Raw genomic sequence first — 11,158 nt, forward strand, 5'->3', positions numbered from 1 at the left:
GTTTAAGCCCCTTTTCATTAGTTAACTTGGAGCTGTAGCTGCATTGAGCTTTTGGTTAGATAGCTGGAGGTACATTAATGTGAGAGCAGTACCTGTTTGTGTAAGTCTTGCAGAGAGACTGTGAATATTGTAAGTTAAATGCTAAATGAAAGCATGCTATGTGTAGATAAGAGGATTTAGCAATAATGACTTGAATAGTTTAGATTGAAAGAAACATTTGGGTGGGTGACACAGTCTCCCCTTCTGCATGATTATGCAAAAGGATTGGTTTAATTAATTCTAAGCAAACCTTAATATGATCAGCATGTATTAATTTTTAATCTCTTCAATGTCTGCAGCTCCTCAGCCTCTTGGCAGAAAGTGTAGAACGTTATTTTCATTACAAAAATTGATGCTGATCCTTCCTTCTTTGGTAGATGCCCTATGTAGTTTGAAGTCTGCATCATTTAATGGGAGTAATTGATTTTTAGTCTTTTCTCTTTGTAACTGTTAATGATTGCCACATCCTCCTGTGATCATAGCCCTAGACTTCTGTTTGCCTAGTTGTCTCAGATATTTTCAATCCGTTTATTATTTTTTCTGCTCTCCTCTAAAATTTCTCTCCTATTTGTCCTCTTTGTGCCTCATTATGGTGCCCAAACTGAATGCAGCACTTCCAATTGATGCCAAGCCAGTGCTGAGTAGAGTGGAATAAGCACCTTGCTCATGTGATACATGGTATTTCTGTTAAAACAGCCCAGCATGGCATTTTATCCTTTTTCTTTTTTTTTCCTTTGCAAGAGCATTAAAATAACTTGTGTTCCGTTTTCCATCTCTTATTGTCTGTGCTGCTCCCTAAATAGCTAATATATCTTTTTTGTTCCGTTGAAGCATTTAATAATTCCTGTCTCGATATTTCTCCCAATTTTAAGTTGACTAGTTTTAGTGCATTACTCCATTTTTCCCACTCTCTTGGTGCTCGGGATGACTAAGCCCTGCCCGTTTCTGTGTGTGTGGCCAGGTTCAGCACTTCGGCTCGGGGCCGCAGGAGTGGAACGGGAACTACGCTCCGCGGAGGCAGCAGGCTTTCCTCCCGGCCACGGTGGCCGGCCCCGCCTTCTCCCTGCCCCAGGGCAGCCCCAGCCACGGCTCGGTGCACGCGCACCTCTCGGGGAGCTCCCACCTGGGCGGGCAGCCCGCCATCCTCCCGTACGCGGCGTCGGCGCCGCTCAGCACCGCCGCGCCCGTCGCCCACCTCCTCGCCTCGCCCTGTACCTCGAGACCTTTGTTACAGCACCCGACCTACAACCTGACTCACCCCAGTGGGATCGTGCACCAAGTTCCAGTCGGCATTAACCCCCGCCTCCTGCCTTCCCCCACCATCCACCAGACTCAGTACAAACCCATTTTCCCGCCCCATTCGTACATCGCAGCGTCGCCCGCTGCTTACACGGGATTTCCACTGAGTCCGACAAAACTCAGCCAGTACCCATTCATGTGAGGACTCAGACACGGTATATTGAGGAAGCTCAATGATACAGAAGTTTGGTTTGAGAAGAAACATGGTATTTATTAAATATTAGCCATGGCACAACAGGAAAATTATTTTTTTGAATCATGTAGACTTGGGTGCAATTTAAACAACTCTGAGCTTTAAAAAAACTCACTTTTAATGTGTTTTGCACATTTGGTATAACTTGTCTTTGGTCATGTTATCTTCTTATATAGTAACTTTAGACAGGTGACTTATGGGAGCAGAAATCTGGTTTTGCTCCTGCTATTTTTTATAAAATTGCCTTCTAACTAGTGCAAGACACGTCTACATTTGGGAAGCCATTCAGTGTACAGAACTAGAGCAACAGATGCACATGTGTCAGCAGTACAGTGTAGAAGTAACTTGTTTGTATTGCGTATCTTGGTGTTTAAATGTTGAGTCACTTACCTAAGAGTTGAGCTGTTGTTCTTCACATTGCATGTGTCTTTTGCATGGGCAAAGAAAAGGCCTAAACATTGCTCTTAAATGTTGTTGTCCTAATAATCTCAGCTGCATTGTAAACTGTTCCCACACATAGTGCCTTAAATATTTGAGGTTGTTAATGTTATTACTTATATATAAATGTTGAGGACTGCAGCACTTAAAAGTTCAGATCTGCTGATTTTTTGATAGCGTAATGCTCATTTTGGGTTTTGTGTGGTATGATTTTAGTATTGGGTGTATCTTCCTTATTGAGAAGGCAGCACATTTTGCTGTAGCTGAATTTTGCTGTCTTTTTTTCCCCCCAGAATGATCTAGCTTCAAGACAGGACTTTAGTAGTGCTTAAGGAAAGTTGATTCAGTAGCTATTGAGTAGTGACACACAAGACAGTATTTCATACTGGTAAATGGAACTGCAATACAACCTAAGTAGTTTATTTTAAAAGTGTTTGTCTAATTGGATATCATAAAATGTTTAGAGGTGAGGTAGGCATGACTGACTAGCTAATGAAAGGAGAAGCCAAGTGCTCATTGATCCATGATGTGGTTTCATCTTAGCTTGAGCAAACCATGCAGTATTTAATAACTAGTAGCAGAATATTTACTATTGAAGCTTGAAAAAGATGTGAGTTCTTTGTGTGCAATCTTTCATTTATGCATGGGAGAGATTTTAGTCTTTTTACATGATAGTATTTGTTTTAGCCTGTTGTGGGTGTTTGCTTATTTAATACATTCCGTCAGGGACGTAAATTACATGCTTTTTGCATTAATTTTTTTTTTTCCCCTTAGGAAGCGTGTCTTTTTGTTTTTTTTGTTTTGTTCAAATGAAGTTGCTTTTGCAGCACCAAAGACTTAATCATCCATTTCCTATAAAAGGTAGCTACTTTTTCATAGACCTCAAGTATACTGTAGTGTAGAGATGGGATTTACGGAAGGTGTTAAGCTGAGGCTGTGTTTTAGCTTATGGGCAAGTAATAAATTGTATCATTTATCTTGAATGTATCATAGATAAGCTGCTATATAATGATTGCCACTTCAGATAGCTGTGAAATTAGGTGATTAACTAGTTCTTTCTTAGCCTTCTAATTTCTGTACAAGTCTAATTACATGAAATAGAAGCTGGGTTTTGGGTTTGGTTTTTTTTTTTTAAATTTCTATTTTGTTTTCATGTTTGAAGTGTTGTAACTACTATACTGTAAATGATGGAAGATGATTGCATATGTTTTTTTGGGGTGTGTTATTTGCATCAGTATTTTATCTCCATTAACTTTGAGCTCATCACTGCATATAAGTGGATGTATTAATGTAACTTAATTTTTTTATGTTTTCATATTGGCATTGTGTAGACACTTAAGAAGCTGCATCTTGCAGGCTTGACTTAACTTTTTTTAAAACAAAATCTGGAATACAATCCTTGCAATGTTGACTGGAATAAGAGTGCAAAGCATTTGAGTTTAACTCTGTCAATAAGCTAATAACTGGTAATCTTTTTCTTTACTCCACTAACACAAGCAGTGTTTTATTTAATGAATGTCTGAATGAAATAAATGTGCCTACATTTGATTTATTTTTTAAGTAATAACTAAAATACAACAGTATTAGATCATAAAAAAAAAAGAAAATACCAGCAGTACATTTTTAATCCTACTGAAAATTAAGAAACCTAACTTTTCCCAAAAGTTTCAATGTTTTTAGTAATCAACTCTATGCATTTTGTACGAGTGTGTGTGTATATAAAGTATACATTAGCAGCTAGGAGTATCCTGATGAATTTGAAATCTTACCAACACATGTAAAGCCTAAACATAGGGAGTCAAATTGGATGTCCACTTTTACCACTTCAAACTTGTGCTGTGTGGTCCAGCAGGCAGTTTTCTGTTCACTCCCTCGTGTTGGGAAGCGCCCTTTTTTTGGTGCTCACTCCATTGCAGGCAATGGACACACCAAGAACCACCAATGCAAGCGGAGCACATCGATTTTGTATCGTGGTAACAACAACAACAACAACAACAAAATACTGCATTTTTTTTTTCCTGGGGCCACGGGGATCATCATGTGTCTGATGTATTTTCTGTACTTTCTTTTTACTGTGCTTAAGGTTTGGAGCTGATGTGCTTGTTAAATTGACACGGTTCTCTGTATATCACCACAGTATCCTGCTGCATGCAGGAAAAGGTTGCTGTAAATGCGCCCCAAATTAGATCTGCTGCTCTTTCTATGTATTGTAATCTTAGAAATGTCTGCATTTCAAAGAATGAAATATTTGGGATCCTGCCACAGCTTAAATTCAATACACCAGGTGACTTTCCCCCCTCCTCCTGCAATATACTCTGAGAGAACGGACTCTTGTCACTGCAAGTGTCTGGGGCCCATCTGCAGAAATAAAAGCTTTCAGGGCGAGGGCCTTTTCTGTGAAAAAAGTCATCCTCTGAGAAGCATTTTTACATGATACCGTTTTAATGCCTTTTTTAAATAAAACACTGCATGACTACAGAATTGCATATCTGCATATTACTTTAATTTGCAAGGTTTTATATGAATTTCTTGTGTTCGGTTTTTAACTTCAGGGTGTTTTATTGGTCAAATATGCTACTGTATTAACTCTTTTTTTTTTGTTTGTTTTAATTTTTAAATCTTCTGTTTTTACTGCTAATTAACGTGGTTTGTGTTAAGTAAAAGTTAAATCACACTGCAAGCTGTAGGAAGACTTGTTCTAGAAACACCCAGTGATAGAGACTTGATTAATAAGGTTGAACTGTTACTGTTTAACAATTTGTAGACTTGTGGCTTTTTTTTGCTTTGGATTTCTCTGCTACACTAGTTTGCCATGTAGCAATTGCACTGTGCAATATTACAATATGAGGACTGGGAAAATTTTTTATGGATGTAATGTCTCTTACAGTTTGCGATAGTATTTCTTTCTAGTTCTCAGTGATTTAAATGTGACCAAGCCTTCTGTACTTTGTCACAAAAAGCGGGTTTTCCAGGTGACTATTTTGGTGAGTGTCAAAATAAGAATTTATGGTGTATTACTGTCAAGATTCACTTTGAATTAAAATATATATTGCAGCAGACGACTTCTGGTGGCTTTTGTTTTTTGCTGTGTTACATGAAGGCAAAGATTATGAAAATTGACTGAGATGGCGCTAAAATTCTGATGTAATCATTTGACTATGCCTCTATCTGAAATTTAAAATTTTATTAGCTTTCAAGGCTTGCTTCAGAGAGTCTTGAGGGGCTATCTTTAGTGCAGCCACACCTTGAAGGTTCTTTGTTCTGGATGTCCCACTTTTACAACCGTAGAGGAAGGTTATCTGGCCCAAGTACCAGCAGACACCTCGCTGCTGCTGAGGTTTGTGCCAAGCCAGTGGCAACTGCTGCCCAGTCAGCAGGAAGGTGCTCCTGCTGCCACAGATGGCCCCACGTGGTCAGTGGCTCCAGATGGCCAGCTGATATGGACCAGACATCCATGGAAGGCACATTTGGCAGTGCTGTTTTCAGCCAAATGTGCTCACTCTGCCATGGCATGCAGTGCTTGCTGAAATCTGGTGGTTTGGAAGCTGCATGAAGGGGTGGTTAGGTGCACACGTGTGCTTGGGGGGGGGGATGGTTTCTGTGCCTACCATTGCATTTAAGGGCAGTCAGAAATGAAATGTAAAAGACTGAAATGACAGTGCAGTATGTTTTTGATACCAAAATATTTCAGAATTGACAGAAAGCTTTAATTTGCTAAATACAAGGTGCTGCTGAGGCCGATCTGTCACAGCACTCACTCTTCAGTGCAAGTTGGTCACTGTCTGCAAAGCTTTTCCTGCAGCTCTGTGCCTCAGGTGATGTGTAAACACCTCTGTCCGAATTCTGTGGACACCTGTTGCTTTGAAAGCTGCTTCCTTTCCCTTCTTTACAGTTAGCCTCGTGTATTGTTGACTTTGGAATGCATGTAGGTATCTAAATCCCACTTTTTCCATGGCAAATAGGACCACTGGCATGGTGTATTTCACACTCTCATTTCTGACAACATCTAACATGGAAAAGCAGCCTGAGACTTTCAGAGGGAATACTCTGCCTGTGAAGTCCTTTCTGTTCTTGCTTTCTACTAGTAATGATGTCCAACTGTCCCCTATGTTCTTTCCCATCCTGTGGAAGGAGTGGGCCAGGACAGACAATTATGTGTAAGTCATCTTCCTCTTTAACTGTCTTTAGGATGACTAACACTGGTTTAAAATTTGGTACTTTCCCTGTCACTAATTGCAAAGGACAGGTTTGTACTGCAGTTAAGATGGCAGATTCATTCAAGGAAGAGTTTCCAGAATCAATGGGGCTGTCACGTGCCACAGATCTGCAGTGGGACAAAGGGGTTCAGGGTGATGCTGTGTTTTCTCAATGAATTAGCCTTGGTTTTCAGCTGGAGAGATGATCAGTCTGTGGGAGGCAACAGAGAAGCTATTGTTTGGTACAACTCAGAGCAGTCCTTGTGATCATGGTGGAATCACATCCATCACTGCAGCTCAGGGATGCTGTGAGTTCAGCTCCTGTAATGGACCGAGGCAGCATGAGTGGAAGTTTGGGAGGGTTGTGAATAGTGCTGCTCCCCACTAGAGAGCTGTAGCTTCCTTTTAGGCCTGTAATGTTCAGCAGGTGGTGTCTGGAGCATCACCGAGCTCTGGGAACACCAGAGGAAGGCTGTAGCCCCTCCTGCCTCTTCCCACACTGTGACTGAAATGGCTGACGTGACGTCCTGCTGTGCAGGAAGGCTTTTTAACTCGTGGATAAGGTTTGACGGTGATTAATGTTAATTATATCTTCCTGCCTTTCACCTGGAGGAAGGAAGTTGCATTTTCACTCTCAGGAGGGGTGGGTTTGTGCTCTAAGCAGGTTCAGATAATTCTACCTGCCCTTGTCCTGGGGAACAGCACTGAGTATTCTTTGTTAGAAAGATAAAGCTTTCTTCTGAGAGACTGAAATACACATTTGAATGGATTCTTCTCCTCAGACCCTGAAATAGCAGGTTAGGAGCATCTACACCCTGTTGGCGGAGGTGCCTGGAGGCTGGACTCCATTCTGTCGTTGTATTTGGGGAGTGAGATGTTTATCACAATGAAAAATCCCAACTGTTCTCTTGCAAAGAGAGGCCCTGGCCTGCCACCAGCTTCATGGAGAAGTCACTGCCTGGCCACAGGCACTTTTCATCCGTGGATGAGATCCTCATCTTATGGGTTCCCTCATAAAAAGAAGCAAGACTCTGAATGTTTGCAGTAGGTCTGCTGCAAGCAAGGCAATTTTGGATCTGGAAAAAAACCCCAACTAAACAGGATTAGAAAAGTTAAGTTTAGGAAGTAGCTAACTACAGTTAAAACCCCAGTGACTTTTCATTAGCTGTAAAAGATCCATTTTTCATTCTGGAAAATACACTTTTTAAAAATCCTTTGAAATAACAACTCAATCTGCTACTTGTGTTTTATATATAATACATACACAAACACATTGTGTAATGGAAAATTAAGAGAAAACTATGCTTAATGCTTAAGAGCTAGACTGAGAGAAAGTGCTGCCAAAAATAGCTTTTTGATGGCTCTATTGCAAAGCCGAGTTACGACAAAACCTAAAAAAATATGAAAATGAGAATATGAGGTTTGTGCAGGGCTCCCTGAAGGTGCCAGCAGAGGGCCCCGCACTAAACGTGCTGTCCCTGGATTAAACCGAGTGATGAGCAAGCTCCATTTCACTGTAATAATCATAAACTGCCATCTTTGCTCTGGATAATCGCTCGCAGTCATCAAGGGGAAGCTAATTTTGCATGGAACGAATTGGTGATTTGGGGGAAAAGTAAAACGGCAGAAATGGGACAGCATAATTGTGTTGGTGACACTGGGAGTGTGCTGAACCAGTCAGATAAATATGTAATTATGGGTTGTCACGGCTGTGGAGATGCTGCGAGTGGCTGGGTACCGGGGTGTCAAGCTGTGGCTGGCCCATGCTGAGGTTGCTCCACCTCAAACCTGACTTCTAAGAATTTCTCAGCAACACAACTTCTAGCAGAGCAGAATTGCTGGGTGTCTGGGGCAGCTTTCCTTCATGCAAGCAATGCTTCAGCCTTTCAGGATCAGCTCTCGGGGTCCTGGAGCGTGTTGTACCCCAAACCTACCTTTGCATTGCTCCTCCTCCCATCATCACTGCCTGTTGCCCACAGGCATGATCTGGGAACGAGAAGAATTCATGGAAGCAATTCCAGGAAAGAGGTGATACCAGAATAAAGAATTCACGCTGCCTCTGCTGCAAATAGGACTTGGAGAAAACACTAAATGAACTGCCCTAGTGTTGGGTGTGACTGTGACTGAGGCAGCAGCTGGGGCTCACCCCTCTGCTGTCCATAACAGATTTCATGGGCTTCGTGTTAATCTCCCGGTGTACCTTAAAGCAAAACAGAGAGAAACCTCTGTCTTGGCGCTTGCCTTTGAGTCTGGAGGTCTGAGCCCTATCCCAGCCGGGGAGGGAGTGATGGCGTGAGCACAGGAGAGGGGCGACCAGAGAAGACCTCTCCTGTGTTTGCACAGTGGGTGGCTGAGGACGTAGCTGCCAGTTTGGTCACCTGCTGCGGTACACTCGAGCTCCTTTATTCCCAGAGCTGCTTCTGCACTTGCAGAAATGCTGCCAGTGGTGATCGGCGCTGTGGCAGGGCTAGGGCTGCTTTGCCAAGAGGAGGCGCTGGCTGGTGCCTGGGATAACGAGGGACATCTCTGGAGATGTCCTGGCCCGGCGACTCCCAGGTCGGGACATCAGCTGGCAGTGAACGGTTCCCACAGGGAGCAGAGAGGGACTTTTAGCCTCGCCAGGTCGCAGCACCGCTGCGAGAGGGTGCACCTCCGTGCGCACCTAGAGGCAGTGCCGGGCACAATTGCTTCAGACAATGAGGGAGGTGACAGATGCCCGAGAGCCGCTGCCGCGCTGCACCTGCCCCGGCGGGCACGGCGGGCGGGGGCCGAGCCCCGCCGCCCCCGCAGCCGCTCCCCGCTCCTGCCACGGCCCCGGCGGAGCGCGGGGGGCGGCGGAGGGGTCCCCGCGGCCCCGGCAGCGCCGCCCCCGCTCCCGCCTCCCCGCGCTCTGAGGGCGGGGAGCGGGGCCGGGACTGGCGGCGCCGAGAGCCCTTTGTGGGTGAAGCTCCGTTCCGCGGCGCTCGCCGCGCCGGAGCCCGAGGGGCCGCGCCGCCGCTGAGGAGCCCCGGCCCCGCGCCCCGCGGTGCGGGCAGAGCCGCGGGCGGCATGCGGGGCCCCCGCTCCGCCCCCTCCGCCGCCGCCTGCCTGCGGAGCCGCCGCTCTGGAGCCCGGCCGGCGATGGGCAGCGCTGCCCGCTGAGCGAGGCGCGGGGATGTGGCGGCGGGCGGCGGGCGGGCGGAGCGGGGCGCGCCCCGAGGCAGCGCCCGGCCCCGCGCCCCCGCGCAGCGCCCGGCCCGCGGGCGGCGGAGCGGGCCCGGCCGCGGCCGTCCTGCTGCTCGCGGTCATCGTCGCCGTCCTGCCGAGCGCCCGGGCCGAGCCGGGTAAGCAGCAGCGCGGGCGGGGGGCGCGGGCGGAGCGCGGGGCCGTCACCGCCCTGCCCGCGGGCTCCGCGGGGCGCTCGGGCTGCCCTGCGCGGAGCAGCCTCACCTGCTGCAGTGGCACCGGGTCCCCGCCTGCCCGAGCCGCGCTCCCGGAGGGACGCACCGAAAACGCGAAGCGTGCCCGGCGCCCGGCACCGCCGGGAGCGGGGAGCAGCCAGGCGCTTCTCTTTGTCTGCCGCATCCTTTTTTATTGCTCGCGGAACAGAGGCTCCTGTGTGGACTGGGGATGCTCGGGTTTGCTGCCTCTCCCCGAGACAGCAGCGCTGCCATCACCCCCGGGCTCCCTGGCTGGCGCACAAATAACAGCTTTTCCTGTGGGACGGGATAGTCGGATTAGGTCTTGTTCCTTACAGAGAAAGGGACGGGCAGAGGCTTTTGTTAAACCAGAGGATCAGTTCTAGTGATTCTGTGTGTGTGTGGTGGGGAGGAGGGGAAGATAAGGAGGGGTTAGGAGAGGGCAAGCTCTGCTGAGATCCGAGCGCTACATCTCAAATGCAGCTGGAAGCTCCGACAATTTCTGGATTAGGTTTTTCCTGTTTGCCTCGACTTTTTGAGTCGGGCAGTGTCCTGTGCTCTCCAGACTTCTTTCAGCAGTGGATACACTCGGTGACCTCAATGCAGAAATGGTTACTGTTGCTGGCAGTTATTGTATGTGCCAGATAGAGATGCCAAATATAATTCTGAGGCTATGCTAAAAGAGGCTAAAATTGATATAGGGCCAGATTATTCCTGGATGATTCATGGATTTCAGAAAGGAGTAGGGGCCTGAGTCCATGTTTCGAAGCTGTTAACACATATTTTCAGTAAATGTATACAATTGATGTCAGTTTTACAGCCATAACATAATAAGATTTCTCATTTGCAGGTTGCAGGTTGGTGGAACAGTGCCTCTTACTGCATTACGTGTGCTGAGCATGTAAATACCACAGTCTGATTTACCTCTATAGCACAAATTGACCCATGATCAGAGGAATGGCTGATTTTTTACCTTTGCTTGTCAAGTCGGTCTGGATTTCACAAGAACTCTTGCACCACACCTAAGTTATGAAATGTGTGCCTTCACTTGGGGGTAGCCAGGCTCTCAGAGCTCAGTTGCTAAAGCTGAGGTGTTTCTGACAATGCAACAAGACACCTCATCACGCTCTAGGATGAGATTCAAGAGTAGAATGAAAAGTGTTAATATTCTGTTTCTTCCTTTGTGATCTGCATGTCTGTGTGGCACAGCCAGGGTCTCATTTGTAAGTGAAGAAATCCAATAGAGTTAAAAAAACGTATTTGAACGTGTCTCATAGCCAACAGCTTGGCAAAGAGAAAAAGAGGTGAGAAGCCACAACAGTGCCGAGCCAAAGTGCATAATCACAGCCCACAGTGGAAAATAGTGTCATTAATAGACTTTGCCTGGGAATTTTAGATTATTGGGTAGTTACATTAAGATACTAAACATAATTTGTTGTACTTGATAGCTTTGAGCTTTACTGCTGAAATTGCAAATAAAACTTTACTACTCCTGTGCAGTGCTGATCACTAGATATGATTGCTGAGGTGCATAAATTGGATGTCAATTAACCTTAAAAGCTCTGCCTTCCAGAGGGATAGAGCTCATGCAATGC

General features: G+C 45.9%; 1 protein-coding gene across 6 annotated transcripts in view; it reads left to right on the forward strand.

Moving 5' to 3' along the window:
- The window catches only part of HIPK3 (homeodomain interacting protein kinase 3), a 68,373-nt gene extending 63,345 nt beyond the window's left edge, over positions 1 to 5,028 (forward strand). For all 6 annotated transcript variants that reach the window (XM_069016525.1, XM_069016528.1, XM_069016529.1 and 3 more), the window contains exon 16: positions 1,001 to 5,028. In XM_069016525.1, coding sequence (XP_068872626.1) covers positions 1,001 to 1,480 — 480 coding nt within the window. In that variant the 3' untranslated portion in view covers positions 1,481 to 5,028. The remainder of the gene's footprint in view (positions 1 to 1,000) is intronic.
- The last annotated feature ends 6,130 nt before the right edge of the window (positions 5,029 to 11,158 follow it).

Source organism: Aphelocoma coerulescens, chromosome 5, assembly GCF_041296385.1.
Source record: "Aphelocoma coerulescens isolate FSJ_1873_10779 chromosome 5, UR_Acoe_1.0, whole genome shotgun sequence".
NCBI lineage: Eukaryota > Metazoa > Chordata > Aves > Passeriformes > Corvidae > Aphelocoma > Aphelocoma coerulescens.